Here is a 16,161-nt window from a genome sequence, read left to right on the forward strand (position 1 = left end):
TATCGTTTTAGAATAAAATTCAGTGTTTTATCAAAACTGTAAGCTTACTAACAGAATAGCGACGCTGCCCTGCAGGGAACTCAACTTATTAATCATGTATTTGTTTCAGACTGGGACCAAACAGCTTTTGCCTTTTATGCAACTATACTTGAAGACCTTCCTTTGAGTGGAAAACAGCACAAGTGCAGCTATTTTTAAAGCTATCTAAAAAACGGCAGGGCATGACATACCTTACTTTTTACCACGCGGTAAAGATGAAAAAATGGAACAACTTCTCTCTTTTATCCGCCTGAGAGCCTAAATGAGTAACTCTTTATTTATAGCCACTAATGGTTACCACTTCTGAACTTATTTTTGCTCCTCAACAAACCGCCTTTCCAGCAGGGACTTTAAGCTTTCAGCTATTCAGATGTTTTTGTTATTTTTGTTCAGCAAGGCTTTTGAGCTGTCAACAAGCTTCCCAGGTCATTGAAAAATAAACAAACAAACAAAAGGCAATTTATTTTATTTTTTTTACTGTTCCAGTTAATTCCAACTACAAAAGTCAGAAAGAGGGAACAGACAGACAAACCAATTGCAATTTTTTTTGCTTTGAAATAATCCTAAAGCAACTCATTGTCATGTTTCCTCCTATGCAGACAGTCCTCCACGTGCACCAAATCATTTACTTGAATTTAAGAAATGGAAAAAAGCACGTGCAATATACAAGAATGTTAGGAAACGTCAGCATTAGCAAGGAACAACAGATTACTATAAAAAGAAGGCATATTTAGATCCACAGCGGCAAGGAGTACAAGGTATTATTTTCCCCCACCCCTCTCCTCTTTGTTGGTAATAGGGAAAGGAAGTAAGAGCACACAGCATTGCAGCTGGAATACAATAAAATATCAGCGAGCTAAATAAACATATACACCCACAAAAGAAGCAGCAGCTCATACAGCCATAGCTTTGAGCTTATTGACAGAGCCTTTTCTTTTTTAAGGCACATACAAGGAGTGTCCTAGCTTCCAGGTGTTCTCAGACCCTTCCACAGGTGAAGATGTAAAAAGCAGATTTCCCAATGGTCCCAAGCACAGGCTATCTCCAGCACACTCAGGTAAAGCTCTCGCCATCTGACAGAGATCTCTTGAAATTTCTCCCTCTTCTAACAATTACAAAGATCTGATAAAAATCCAACTGTTTCCTCCAGAGCAAGTGGTAGTACCATGGCTGTTCTTCTGGAGAAGAAAGAACAACTCACTGACTACTAGTTACTCTGGTACAGCATCTGGAACAAAATTAGGGTAGAGGAGATCACATGACAACAAAACTAAAGTAGGCATTTTGGTGTCAATAAAAGTAAAAATGACAATTTTTACTACAGTAATATTGCCACCGATGGAGCAGTACTAACAAATGCCAAAGTCTTATTTTTTAGGACATAAATTACTGCAGCTTTCTCAAGAATAACCCCAGATTTCTCCAATAAGCTTACGTGAAACTATCCAGAAGCACACCACTGCTCAATACCACCAAAAAAAAAAAAAAAAAAAAAATCTAAAAAGACCATCCTGAAAAGCCAGACTTTCTAAAATGCTGGTCTTTACAATACCAGAGACCCCACCAGAAAAAAATGCACTCAAAACCTACAGCTACGAAAACTCCAGCTGGCCTCAGGACAGCAACAGAAGATTATTCTCCAACTCCAACAGGAATTGCAAAGCCAAAAGAAAGCTTAATTTATGCATTTTAAAGCAGTGCCCGGTCCAGCGAGGAGAAAGCCCTTTGAGCAGCAGTCCTGCGAAAGCCTCCGCCTCTGCTCAGAGCCCGACGCCAGCTCCTCTGCTCTGCTTCCCGCAGGAACGCCTCGGGACACCCCCGCAGCCGTGTCACCCACGGTCCGGTGCTGCAGGCGTCCGGACCTTTGCTGCCTCGAGCCCTTCTTGTCCCTTCAATTTAGCCACCGGTGAACGCTCACCCAACTCTTCTTTCCTAAGGAGAGACGACTCCAGTCCACAAGCCGATCAGGAGGTGCATCCCTGTGCTCCGGGATGGCCACAGCTGATGCTGCGTACCAAAAGCTCTCCTGCTTTCCAGCGGAAAAAAAACCAAAAGTGCCATGAAAACAGCAAAGCTTTTGTGGTCTCTCTGACTGCGTAAAGGGACTGCGCACTTTTCAGGTCAAATATCTGCAAGCAATATAAAGGAGTGTTTCTGTCAGCAGCGCGCAAGTTCGAGAAATCAAAATTCAGGATTACAGCTTGCATCTGCCCGACTCCAGAAGCACCTGGAATGCAGTAAATGCTGAATCCCTACCCAAAGAAAAAGTATCCCACAACTCAACTTTTTCCCTTCGCACTCAAGCATCCCAGTAAGGGCTTCTAAGGAACAAGCCACCAACGAAGGACCACAGGACGCTCACGAGAAAATACAAAGATTTGGGTACCACCCTCTGTCTTCCACCACCTACTGATGGCACCTCCACCTCAATGGCATGGTACAAAGGCATCCTACTGACAAAGGTGTAAATATACAGTAAGCATTTAAACACAAGTATTTCATTACATTGCAATTATGTTTATTCATGGGCTTCTGTACAAAAACCCAGAGAATTTACTACGGCACCAGGGCTGTAGCCATTTAAGGTACCGAATCACCAAAGCAAAATGATAGCAGAAACGGCACAAAAGAAACAGAAATTAGGAATAGAGACTCTCGAAACTAACACAAACCAGAGAATCGCCCTTTTGCTGCAAGCGCTGCACAACTTTATGGCAAAATCCCATCCACCATCTGCTAAAGTGCGTAAAATGTTAGAAATGTAACTGCAAGGGGGGAAAAAAGGGGCTGCTGCCTGAATTATATTTTCTAGCACGGATCGGCTGCGTTTGTTTATTCCTGAAAATAGCTTATCAAGTATTACACAGCAGAATCTGATTCTGGGATTTTCAACAACAAAGAGCTTGCTTCATCAGACGCTCCTCCTGGTACACGGTCTGAAAAGCAGCAGGAAATGCCACCCTTCAAAGCCCTGCTGTAAACGACGCTCTCGTTTTCTTCTAGGGAATATAACTGCACACACCGAACCAACCTATCCATCGCACCCATCACCAGAGAACTGTAATGAGGAGATAAACCCTAATCCCCAAACCACAGTCTATATTTAATAAGGGGAAGAGATCCGAGAAGACGACCAACAAAGCAAGAAGCCTAACCTACAGAATCAGCGTCTGCTCCTCGTCCCGATGTGAACTCCGGCATTCTGCCAACTTGGCTCCTTTCTGAAGCAAATAAAAATATACCCTAACCAAGATACACAGTTGGGTTTTGACCCACTAAAATGGTCAAATAGAAATGATCTCCACCGCTTCTGTAAACCAGACGGGTACATTAAACAAAGGGATTTGACTTTTCCTCAAGATAAACAACTCCATAAGAAAAACAATCCCATTCTCTTAACACATATATTTAACTTCATCTGAGTAAACATTTTCATGGCATGCTAAACAACAGCAACTAAAATGGGACCAAATAATCCATTTCCGATAATGCTATAAACATCAATACTTTTTCAAAACAAGGAATAAACTTCTCTTATCTCCAGTCCCCAAAACCAGAGCCAGTTTGGCTGAACGCAAAGAGGAAGCATGAGAATCTTTCCAGAGAAATCCTGCATTTCTGTTAGCAAGGTCGGGAAGGAGGATAATAGACGCATGCAGTGCACAACATCAAAACTATGCAAGGCTTTGCCAGCAGCACCACTTTCGCAGTCCAACATCGTTTCAAGAACTACAGAAAAGTTTTCTCCAGATGCTGGAAAGTTCATCAAAATGAGTTTTCTAAAGCCTTTTGAAGGTTTGTAAGAGAAAGAGGGCCAAATGGTTTGGGGTGTTAACTTTGATGACAACTTTCAGAAATACTCCGCTTTGCAATTCCAGCTGGAGTTATTGGCAGCTAGCGCTCATCAAGCATTTGAGCCTCAGATCTCTACCCGAGGTTATGCTACATGCACCAAAATCAATCCTGACTTTGAGACGGTGATGGCAGGCTTGGGCAGCAGGGTGCCATTCTGCCAACATTACCATGTCAAGAAGTTAACATAAAAAACAATCCAAAAAGCCCTCAGTACTTTTTAACGACTACCCCAGTACAGAGGCAGACGTGCCACAATAAAAAGCCGTTGGGTTAACTTGCTCAGGGTGGGAATGTAGTTTTGCCCCCAGGGGAAAAAGCAACAACAAAACTTTTTTCCCTGCTAAGCTGTCCTTACGGCATCTGCCATAAGGGCATTCTCCAAAACAAAACAGAGACTCGTATTAACACACTCTTGTATCACTGACCTGTAATAAAGGATTATGAATAGTTTCCCTAGAATATATAGGAAAAGGCAACACCAGCACATCAAAGTGCACTTAGCCTTTTATTTCCCGAGTCCTCCAACCCTGTGCATGCCATCGGCCAGGATCACGTGTGAAGGCACAGCCTAGCTCCTGCAGTCTGCCACTGAGCTCCCTTCTCTTCCTTCCTCTTTCCCTCATTCGGAGCAAAACAAAACCAAAACCCACATAATTTCACAGAAAGATTTAACCCATCTAACAGATGGGTTAAAGAGAATATTGATTTCTTCAATATTCTCCTTTGCTTAATATTCACTCAAAAATCTCAAGCGAGGCTCGCCACAAGATGAAGATTATATACTTCCAAAGAAAATAAAGTCTGATACCATAAACCAGGCAAAATGACCCACCAAAGCAATTTAAGTATTTGCTAAAGTGTATTGACATACAAATATGGGAACCCTATTCAACTCTGAAGTCTGGCAGGGTGCTGGATAGTACAGGAGATTGATGAAGTCTGTCCTCCAGGATGTTTTCCTTCAGGATGCCATTAATTCTAGAAGGACTAAAAGGTATTCTACTGACATCCACATTTAGGGTCTGCTCCAATGTGCTTATATTTACCCTCTGGGGGCAGGGCCACTGAGACACTTAAGAAACCCAGTTTAAGATGTATTAGATCTGAATTTTCAGTGTAAGTTCAGAAAACCATCCAAGTGACCAGTACCTTTTTCTTTTGAAGGCTTCCTTCCAAACACAAGGGCAAACTGCAAAGTTTTCTTCAAAGCCTTAACAGGGCTGGAGTGCTCTTTGGGGTTTTTTTCCAGTTACTGACTGCAACTGCTCTTTCTTAGTGAAAAATAACTAAGCACAATTGCTCACTAGGAAAAATTACAAGATCTCATACAGAAACTGTGGGTTAAACCCCTCTACAGAGGTGTTTACACAAAATGGAAATGTTAACTTTGGTCAGTAAAACCAAACATACCCTAATTTCTGTCATGCTTCAAAACTGAACCAAAATTGAGTCTGTTCCTAGTAAGCTATTCAACAAGGAAAAACATACATTATCAAGTTCCTCCAACATCACTCATGTTTGAGAATTCAACTAAAAAAAAAAATATATATATATAAAAACAAACAACCCTCTAAACTTCCTACCAAGTAAGGAAGCTTTTACAGACCAGACTGAAAAAGCAGTCACTTGGCTGCAAAGGAAAACAGCACCTAAATAGAGAGCAAGTATTTACAATTACCAGTAAAACAAGCACAGGTGTAGCATGTTTACAGCTGAAACAACTCAGCAGCCTTCCCCAGTCAGTCACTGGTTTGCAGTGGGAAAGTGCTTGGCCAGTCTAGATGTCCATGGAACAACACCCCCAGACCTAGCTCTGCACCGGCTGTCCAGCTGAGGACATCAAAAATGAGCAGAAACCATATCTGGACCTACCTGAGATGACATTCTCGATCACTGACTCTGCAGAAATGAGCCTAGGAGTAGACAGTACATTCTCCCCCAACATCCTCCTACTTCTTACAGGTACTTTTAGAAATAGTAGTAATCTTTCCTCATTCCTTCTGTCCTAACGAACCTTTCCCACAATACTTTTCCAATATAAAGCTCATATTTTCCATGTAATAAAGCTGTAATTTCTTCTTCAGCATGGATATAGTTTACTTCACAAGGCAGATCTGGAGGATAGTTAGTATCAGTTCCCATTCTGCATCCAAACTTTTAAAAGTCCTGTCTCTTTTAGGGTGGAGTGTTTGAGCTACTTAATGGACTTCCAACCAAAAGGATAATCCACTTAACCATTCTTAACCAGCAGGTTGTCCAAAACAAAGTTGCATTACAGTAAATATGACCAATGGGTAATGCTCAAGTTTCAGACATACACAGGACATCTCAGAAAATCCTAAATAATTAAAAAAAAAAAGCACCACCATGCAGAATTTGAACCAAGGATATCCAAAAACCAGTAACTCACCCTGAACTGTTGCCCCACCACTAAGACATCCTCCTTCATGTCTCACTAATGGTTTAAAATGTCATGTAATGATAAATAACAGGAAGATCAAGAGAAATGAGAACGCCTAAGCCATGACCCTCGCACACAACCCTGAAGTCATAATCAATCTAGCAAGTTTTGAGGTCACATCCCAAAACTGTAAAGTAGCCACAACTAGTGACTTAATGCTGGTAATTCTTCCCACCTCCTCAGCAAAAATCTTAATTCAGAGTGACTTTTTACCTCCTGCCCTTCTACCGGGCTCCACCCAAAACTATGTTCTTGGCTCTGACCACAGCTGGGGACCGTGATTCACTAAGGAAAAATACCAGCCCTGCAGCCAAAAACGTTGGTGAGATCAAACTACCCAGAGGACACACTTCCTTCCAGAACTGCCACGGGCACCCAGTCACCGTGCCAGGCGTGCAAGGGATGGGGCTGCTGCTCCTGCCCCTCGCAGCAGACTGAAGCATCTTCCACTGGGGCTGCATCTTCCACTGGGGCTGCATCCCCCCCAGAGACACAAAAAGCCACTTCTCTTGCTAGAATCAGGGGGGGGGGGGGGGGGGGGGGGTTGAAGTTTCACATCAATATTCGCTCCCCATAGTAAATGGGAAAAAAAAAAAGAAGAAAAAAGAAAAAAAGAAACAAAAAGCAGGCATGTTATTCACTTGCTAGGGGTTAGGTCTGGATTTTTGTTCTGTGCGAACACAGTGACACTATAAATACACACATGTGCACCCACACACAGAGGCAAGGACCCACCAATTTTTCCTTCAGCTATCTTCTAAAGCCAAAAAACAGTTTCATGAGACTACATCGGTCTTACCAAGCTGAAACCCAAGATTCAGCTAAAATCACCGTAGCAGAAGCACAACGTGGTACAACCGAGCCAATCGACAGCATAATTATGGTTATGCTCTCCATATGACACAGAAAGCTCAAGCTCCCCTTCCTTTCTGCTTCCCTCTCCAGCCTCCACGGAAAAAATTGTGGAGCGTTTCTGAGAAAAGCCCGTGCCACTTGTTTTCAAAAATAAGTTGGGACTGGCCATGCTTTCAAACACAATTCCCTTTTAGCAGGCAGCAGGTTATGCGACAGCTCCAAAACCAAAAAGGAGCCAAAGAGGTCCAAAACTTTCAGTATCACCCATACACAGAGTTCATCAAATGAAAATACTTATAAAGAAGAAAATCTGGTTAGAGCAAAATAGCTTACACACAAAATGCTGACACAAACATACAATTAGGGAAAAGACAAAAAAAAAAAAAAAGTAACATTTCAGTGAGGGTGTCACCAGAAGGTAAAAGAAAGCCAAGACTCAGAAGCAGCCAAGACTTCTGTAACGGTGGGGGTTTCACAGCTCTCCTTTGGTCGGAGTCTGACTGAACATACCTAAAAAACCACGAGCAGACCCTGCACAATGTAGAGTCTCTATTGCCAATTTCAATAGTTATGTGTTTTGCAGCTTTAAGAGAATTCTCGTGTCATTTTACAATATTCGTGGTGCCAGCAGGGCTGCTAGGCTCCAGCCCAGCGACGACAACTATGCTTCAGTTGCACAAATCTATCTTATGAAAGGCACATGTGAAGTACGTGTAGTAGGCAGTCACGATGATGTGCTACCGATGAGCTGAACATGATTTCCCAACTTACAGAAATAAACCTGCAAAAACTTTCTTTTCTTTCCGACTCGGTAAGGTAGTCCTGAGCCCCCTTGAAACGTTTTCTACTCTAAACGGAATGCTCTCTAATTAACCTAAAAATAACTGTTGACAAAACAACCACCAGCTTTTAAAAAACCTAATTACGAGAAGGAGTCACAGCTCAGAAACTTTGGAAAACGCAGCCAATGTCAACAGCGGAAAGAGGCATTGCTCCTGCTCGGCACGGCTTTGGCACTCAGAAGCCCTCCAGAAATGTAACCTTCACACCATCGCTCACGGGATGATGGTTCTGCCCCACCGGTCTGAAACGCAACTTTGCTGGTATAAGCGTACACCAATATCACAAGGTGGAAAATCAGACCCACGCTCGTGCTATCAGTAAAACACTTCTAAATGAAAACTAGGAGACTTCCAAGATTGTCCTAAATGCGTACGCTATGCTGCGCAGCCCAGCCAGAACCCGTGTGTATTGATGCAGAAATTTATTAGCATCGCCAGATTTTCACTTCAAGAGCTGAAACTTGGCAGTGCCAAGGTCACTTGGTGGCAGAGGAGATGGTGAACATCTCCAAGGTCTCCATGAAGGACTCCACGCTGGGAGGCAGCGATCTTCCAAACACTGCAGCACGGGAGCACCAAGGAAAAGTTTGCCGCAAGCTGCGTATCCAAAAGAAGAGCTTCCAGGCTCGGCAGATACCACCTCCGACAGCTCTCCCTGAAGCGAAGTTCAAAGCCTCAGAATTAATTTTTGCCCCAAATCCTTCCCACAGAGGGAGTTTCAACGCTTGCTCCTTCAGGACACGTGCTGGGAGCCCTGCCCGTAAAACAGGGTACACAAGCAAATATGTGCAACTGCAGAAAGCAGAAATGAAGGAAACCGTTCTGAACCGGAGGTGCCAGCAGTACTGCTAAAAATAAAAGCATGCTGGGCACAGAATACCTGCTGCGCCTCAAAAGAGACTACCTGGCAGTTCCCAATAAACTTCTGTGCAGCATTAGGGAAACACCAGCAGGACCTCTATGATGACGATGCTTTCGTAATGCTCTCCTTCAACATCATCTAACGCTCTCCTTCAACATCATCTACATGCTAGACAGAAGGCAGGAGATAAGAATTGTTCTCCCCCCTTCTCTTCCAATTGTGGAAATTTGCAGGGGGGTGGGGGGTTGGAATCCTCTGTCTTTTAAGCTTGGCAATAGCTAAATGCAATCAGTTGCTGCAGCCACCACTGCGCAGGCTGTGCTGCAAGCTGCCTGGGAGCTGCGCGCCTGCTCAGAGGGCAGGTTTGGAGAAGGTGACCTCCAGAAGTCCCTCCCAACCTCAACCACTCTCTGACCTCAGCTGGGCCAGCAACTGCCACACTCCTCCTGCGACAAGGACAGCGGCCGTGCCTGCAACACACCGCAAGTATTGGGCAAAGTGACTCCCCGCGTAAGAGGGGGAAGACAAACTCGACTTCTGCACCCGCTTCCCCTGCTGCCCGGGTGAGCGCCGCTTGGGAACTGCAGATGACAAAGAGGCGGTTTGAGCTTCCCTCTCCTGCCTTTTTTGTGCAGAATGTCCTTGTGTTCCTTCTCACCTTGAAATTACTCTCCTCCTTCCCTCGCGGCATACATCCCCTTTTAGCAGGGATGCGTTCTCACTGGAAAAAAAGAAGTCTGACCTCAGCTACCACAGGAGACCGCTCCCTCATGAGCAACCTAGCTGTTAGTAAAACATATGGGAACGATTTTTTCAGGCTGTTTTGAGCAACACAGCCAAATGGCTCTATTGCACACATCCATACTTTTAATTCTGAGTTTGGGTCTCCGGGATTTCTACAGGTTTTAACACTTTATATATGAAAATATGACTAGGTAAATATAATGAAAAAGTTATGATTCCACCACCCACCCTCCTTCAAACACCAAAAGGTAGCACAGATCAATCAACAGCCTGAAGTAGTTTTAAAAGCCCTAGAAAACACTTCTCCTCTGTATTCAGAATGCAACTTTGTAATTACTTTAATATCTTCCAGGAATAAAAGCATTTTGGGGAGTAAGTTCCTGGGCTGACTCTTCTAGCCTAATTCTTTACTCAGAGCCTTTTTTTTTTTAATTGGCTGAGCTAGAAAACTGGGTTAGGGATGGAGATCAAGGCTCTTATGGAGACAGATAGAACTGCTTGTCATCCTAGAAGAATAAAAGCCATATAAGCAATAGCAGAGGAAGGAAACCGGGCGGCAAGACTGAGAAGTCAAAAAGCTGTTAAGCCTCCGACGACGGCAGCGTCGGCCGATCGGCGGGAGCTTGGCGTTATCCCACACCTCGCTGAACGCGGCAAGTCCCAACAGGAGAGCCTTCTCTGCGACGCGTGCATTCCTGCACTCCAGCCGTATCTTACCCAATGGCCTCGCATTGTTCCAGTGAGCATGGTCCTATACTGAGAGCAGGTTACGATCAGCACCTAGCTATGGAAAAATATGGGAGAAATAGTAACGCAGGGGGATTTTTCCTGTAACAACTCTTAGTTGTACAGTATTTTTCTACAACAGCCGGACCTGAAGATACTCTGCTTCCAGCACAGTGAAGCGGGGCTCCTTGGTAACACTAAGGACCCCTACGAAGGGCCAGAATATACCCTTCTCACCTACTACTAGCTTTTCTCCCAAAACATAATTATATCAGCAGACTCACATCACTGCCAAACAGGAGCAGAGCAGACCAGACCTGCTACCTGTGCCTGGCATCCAGTTTCCTCCTTCTCCACACTGCAACTTATTTTAAGGAGAACAATAATTCTCCCAGATAAGTCAGCAAATATTTTTGTAAAGAGCAGCTGCAGGATGTCTGCCTCGCACAAATTAAATTACCCAGCTAGTGGCTCGATTCAGTGCCTTGAACAGAGGTTTTTCTGTGGTAGCTGGGTCAGGCCCGGTGCATTTCTGCTATTGTGCCTTCCGCTCCCTATATGCGATTTACATACGCTCCGGTGTCAGGAAAGGAAAATGTTTATACTTATGGGTGGGACTTTGGATGCAGATTAAAGTCAAGGTGCTATACCTACTGATCTTTTAAAGTAATATCAACATGTTGAAAGGGAGCAAGAGTTCTTAAGAAAGATCAAAGTCCACATGCAGCAACCACAAATTAACATAAATACATGCTGAAATACTAACACAGACTGGCAAAATTTACTTGCTTTTTCCCCTGGGCAAGTAATTTTGGCTAATAGGGGAGTCAAAACCATTAACTCTCTTCTTCACCTTTATGTAGGGCACGCTACTGTACTTTGTGTCAGAGCGAATGACTCTTCAGATTCATTTTGCAAGGCTAGGCTAAAACTACCGTATTGCTCACGGCTTGCAAGCTTTTGAAAGGCGAGGGCTACATCCTCTACAGGGAAGGAAAAAAAAAAAAAAAGGCGCAATATTACTACTTAACTCAGATGTTTTGAAAGTTAATCCCGCGTTTCTTCCTTCTTATTGCGCTTGACAGAACTTTTGTCGTCTGACAAATGAAAAGCTAACAAGTAGGAAGGTGTATGACCTTCTTTTATTTGAGTAATTATTATTCTGGTAGACGGATCACCTATTTTTCTTGTGGGAGCACCAACGGCAGCACCGAGGAGCACACGAGGGAAGTTATTTCATGAGGGCAAAGGACGGTTTTGCAGCTTAATCACAGTCCTGTAAAACAGATGCCTGGCCTGTATTTACAACCCTGAGAGCGCGACTGCTTCGGCAAGGGGTGCGATTAAAGGAATCGCGCAGCCAGTCACCAGAAGTCAGGACGCAGACGCGAGCTTTGCCGGCGACCTACGAGCACAACGCGCGCACAGAAGTCGCTGCACTAATACCGGACACCTTGTGTTCGTAAGGCTGCGTCGACACTAGGCGGGCCGTGCCGATTTGGTGAAATATCGCTGTATAAAATTCAGCTACTTTTAGACCAGGAGCGGACCAAAGTTTTGATTTTTAGGGTTTATCCTGAGTAAGCAGCGACGTGTCTTTGCTTTGGTTTCCTCGCCGGACACGGCGCAGTTGCCAAGACCCCCGAGAGAACGGCGAAGCTCAGACCGCTTTCGAGACTTAAGCCCTTTTAACTTTGCGTTTTGTGTCGGAACATCTCGCCTCTGCTTAACAGCGTGTGCTTCGCCAACAGACCTTAAAAAAAAGGCAGCCCGGCAACAGCCCCGCTTCCAAAACCTCCGTCAGTTGAAGCCTCCCGTGCCCACTCGAGGCAGAAAAAGCCCACTCGAGGCAGAAAAAGCCCACTCCCCGGCTTCCCCGCAGGGAAACCCTGAGGCTGGGGACCCCCCCCGAGTGTCAGAGGCAGGAGGGAAACCCGGGGACCCCCACCGGAGCCCACGGCAGCCAGCTCCCCGCGGGGGAACCCAGTCACCGCGTGTCTCCCCCGCCCCGCTCGCCTTAACGAGCCCTAATTAGCGCCGAACGCCTGCCCGCCGCTTCAGCTCGGCGGCCCCCCGTTCCCCCCGCGCTCGCAGCCCGAAGCGGCTGATAAATTCGGGGGGACGTTCTCCCCTCACCCGCTCCCCAAGTCCCGACCTTCCTTCCCACCCGCCCCGAGGGGCTGCTCCGGCACCCCCCGCTGCAAAGCCGAGGTGCTCGGGGACTTCTCCGGAGCCCCTTTCGCCTCACAAAGCGCCCCCCACGCTGGAGGAGGAGGAGGAGGAGGAGGAGGAAGATCCCGCCGGCCCTCACTCACCTCCGCCAAGAAGTTGTCCATGGTGGCCCCTGGGCCCGCCCGCGGGTGCGCAGCGCCGGGCCCCAGCCGCGCACCATGTGCCGCCCGGCCCGGCCCGGCCCGGCCCCAGCCAGCCGCCTCAGCCGCCTCAGCCGCCCCGCCGCTCCATCGCGTCCCGCAGGCCGGCCCGCTTCGCCTTTGTCCGCCCTCCCTCCCTCAGAGCCGCTCTCCCGGGCGGTCCCGGCACCTCATAGCCGCCGCTGGCAGCCGGGGGGGGAGGAGGGCAGGGGAGGAGGAAGGAGGGCTCCCGCCGCCGCCGCCGCCGCCACACGCCGCCACAGCCCCGGGCCGCCCCGTCCCGTCCCGCCGGGGCTGAGGCGGAGGCGGAGCCGGGGCCGCCCCGCTCCCCTCCCCGCGGCGGGCTGCCGGCCCGCCCGGCCCTCCCCGGCTGGGCACCACAAAGGCTGGCGAAGCCGTCGCCGACGGAGGGAGAAGGAGCCGGAGACGTACCTGCGGGCTGCCGCTGCTTACAAGGAGGTTTTGGTGGAGTTCCCGGCGCGGCTGGGTACGGGCCCTCGCCAGCCGTACCTGTGTTCCTTTACTAATACTCCAACAGCCATTGCTTCCCGTACCTGTGTTCCTTTACTGAACACGTAGCTCCAACAGCCATTCCTTCCCACTGAGGCGCAGATAAAGTCACCTTCGGGCCACCTAGGCGCCCACCGGGCTTCGTTCAGCAGCTCGCTACAGTCCCTTACAGTTTTGCAAAGCAAGAATTTCATTTTTTTTTTGGGGGGGGGAAAATATTCCCTCTCCGTCATTTCGCACCCTTGCCCCGCGGTAAGTAACAAGGAACACGGCAAAGGAGAATCAAATCTTGCGGGCATGGGTTTATTTCGCTCACGTTGCGGAAAGAAACATACCAAAAATGAGTTGCAGCCATAAAGAAAGCGAATGTGGGATTCGGTCTTTTGGTCGCAGGCAGAATCCCAACATTGCTTCGGGAGGTTGAGCATGTGAAGAGTGACACGGGAGACCAGCCCTCGACACCAGAAATAATCACGAGCGTGCAACGCTCATTTTTCTTCAGGTGTCACAGGAGCTGACGAGGAAAGCACAACAAGCACCGCTAAAAAGGGAAGTTTAAGAATACATACACTACACAAGGAAAAACATTCTTCCTTCATCTCTGTGTTCAAAAAAATACAACAATGTGAACAAAGAGGAGAGCACGCAAAAGAGGTTTGGCTTTGAGATACGTAATGTCCAAAACGGGGTTCTGCTCATCATGGAGGTTCACCTGACGATGTCCAGGCAAACTGCTGTGCCATCAAGGTTGGAGCTGGGACAAACCAGCACCAGAGGGATTTTCTGTCGAACGGGTACCTGCCAGAGCCTGCGTGGGGGCTGCGGCTGCCCACCCCGTCCGACAGAAACAAGGGGGGGGGGGAAGCCTTCAGGACAACTGCCTCGGACACGGCCACCCTTCTTCCAGCCCCCCCTTAGTCTCTACACCCAGGAATACAGGTCGTACCTTCCTACAGTTGCATTGAAACTCCAGGTTTGCAGCGGATTTCACCTGAATTCGCCTGTCTACACGCTACCAACTCGCAGTGGAGTTAGCCTAAGTAGCTGTTCCACTGTAGATTATATGGTATAAATCCCAGTGTGGAAGCTCTGTAACTCTATTCCAAACTACCGTGCTTCCAGAGTTACTCCAGGGGAATAGGGTTTTTTCCACAGTCACTGTGCCAGAAAGCTTCCCTACTCAGACAAGCCCTAATTTGGGGAGGGCTGAGTCAGATCAGAGGTATTTATTAAGTTATTTTGACTTCTGATTGAGTACTTTGTTTGACACCATGCTATTGGAATGCAACGCGCATGTCTGGCTACTGCATTGCACGTACTCAGGTCTACAAAGTACAACAACGTAGGAATTCATGAAAACCTTGAATCTGTCATCCAATAAAAGCAGCCTGTGCTTTTTTAAATGAGCATTGCAGTAAATGACAAGAAACCCTTACCAACAGAATAGGACCAGTTTTACGCAGCCTAAAAATACATTGCAGAAAGAATGAGTATTCTCTTGTGGTGTGGATGTATTGCAAAAGACTGAATAAGTCTTAAGACTTTTATTAGGATTTAGAACAACTGCAAAGAAGCACGAGCAGGAGGGGTCTAGGAAGAGGGATTTGGGGAGCGGAGGGGAAGGGAAGAGCAGTTTGTACAGTCACTCCAACAAGCTGCTTCCTTCTCTCCTTCTTTGTCTTCTCGTGGCAGTCCCGCTCACAGTTTGTAAGGGCTAGCATCTGTGTCTCATAGGAAAGGGGTTTTGAAACACAGCGTTTCCTTTTCCCGCTCTGAAAATGACCCCAAACTAGTTTCTTACTCATTTTATGCAACTGTTTTGGAATTTGGAAAACCCCACAGATATGCTGTACAAAGCTCCCTACATCTATGAACATCTGGGGACTTGGCCAGTTCTACACAGCTCCAATTTTCTTTTAATTGGTAGAAATTCCTTCACCGATTGTGTGCCTAAGGTAAATTACTTCCTTTTGAAGCTGCTCACATGCAGGCCAGCTCAGTTTTCAGCCCGGGTGAGGACCAGGAATGGACCGGAGGCTCACCTCCACGTCCCCGATGAGACACCTCCTCGCTGGCCAGAAAGGTCTTCCCCACCTTGCGCAGGTGGTTGGTGGTGAGGTGAGCTGGCTGGCCAGCGGGCCGGCCGTGATTTAACCCCGGCCAGCAACTAAGCACCACGCAGCCGCTCGCTCACTCCCCCCCTGCCCAGTGGGAGGGGGGAGAGAACTGGAAAAAAGAAGTAAAACTCGTGGGCTGAGGTAAGAACAGTTTAATAATTGAAATTAAAAAATAAAATAAAATAATAGTAATGAAAAGGAAGATAACAAAAAGAGCATGAAATAAAAGCCAAGAAAAGACAAGTGATGCACAATGAAATTGCTCACCACCCGCTGAGCAATGCCCAAGCAGCGATCCCCCCCTCCCGGCCGAGTCCCCCCAGTTTCTATACTGAGCATGACAGTCTATGGTATGGAATATCCCTTTGCCTGGTTCGGGTGAGTTCTCCTGGCCGTGCTCCCTCCCAGCTTCTTATGCACCTGCTTGCTTGAAAAATCCTTAATTTAGGATAAACGCTACTTAGCAACAACTACAACATCAGTGTGTTATCAACATTGTTCTCATACTAAATCCAAACCACAGCACTATACCAGCTATTAAGAATAAAATTGACTTTATCCCAGAACAGGGGCCCTTTCCCCCAGCCTCTCTCTTGCTCCATGCAGTACAGCTTCGGTATTTGCTAGATTGGCTTTACTCTCAGCTAGTCTGTTAGACCGTTTTAATATTCCTCACTTACTGAAATTCGCTGCATTACATGGGTCAGGTCGCACCTTCACTCAGCTTTTCTGACCTTTCTTCCCTCTACCAGTAGTTGCTAAAGTTCATGTTTGACCA

General features: G+C 46.8%; 1 protein-coding gene across 1 annotated transcript in view; it reads right to left on the reverse strand.

Annotated features, from left to right (window-relative positions):
• MYO10 (myosin X) overlaps nucleotides 1-13,022 on the reverse strand; it is a 166,592-nt gene extending 153,570 nt beyond the window's left edge. Inside the window, exon 1 of the mRNA XM_049824196.1 lies at nucleotides 12,700-13,022. Within this exon, the coding sequence (XP_049680153.1) occupies nucleotides 12,700-12,720 (21 nt within the window). The 5' untranslated portion in view covers nucleotides 12,721-13,022. The remainder of the gene's footprint in view (nucleotides 1-12,699) is intronic.
• Nucleotides 13,023-16,161: the final 3,139 nt, after the last annotated feature.

The sequence above is a fragment of the Accipiter gentilis genome, chromosome 20 (genome assembly GCF_929443795.1).
Source record: "Accipiter gentilis chromosome 20, bAccGen1.1, whole genome shotgun sequence".
Classification (NCBI taxonomy): Eukaryota; Metazoa; Chordata; class Aves; order Accipitriformes; family Accipitridae; genus Astur; species Astur gentilis.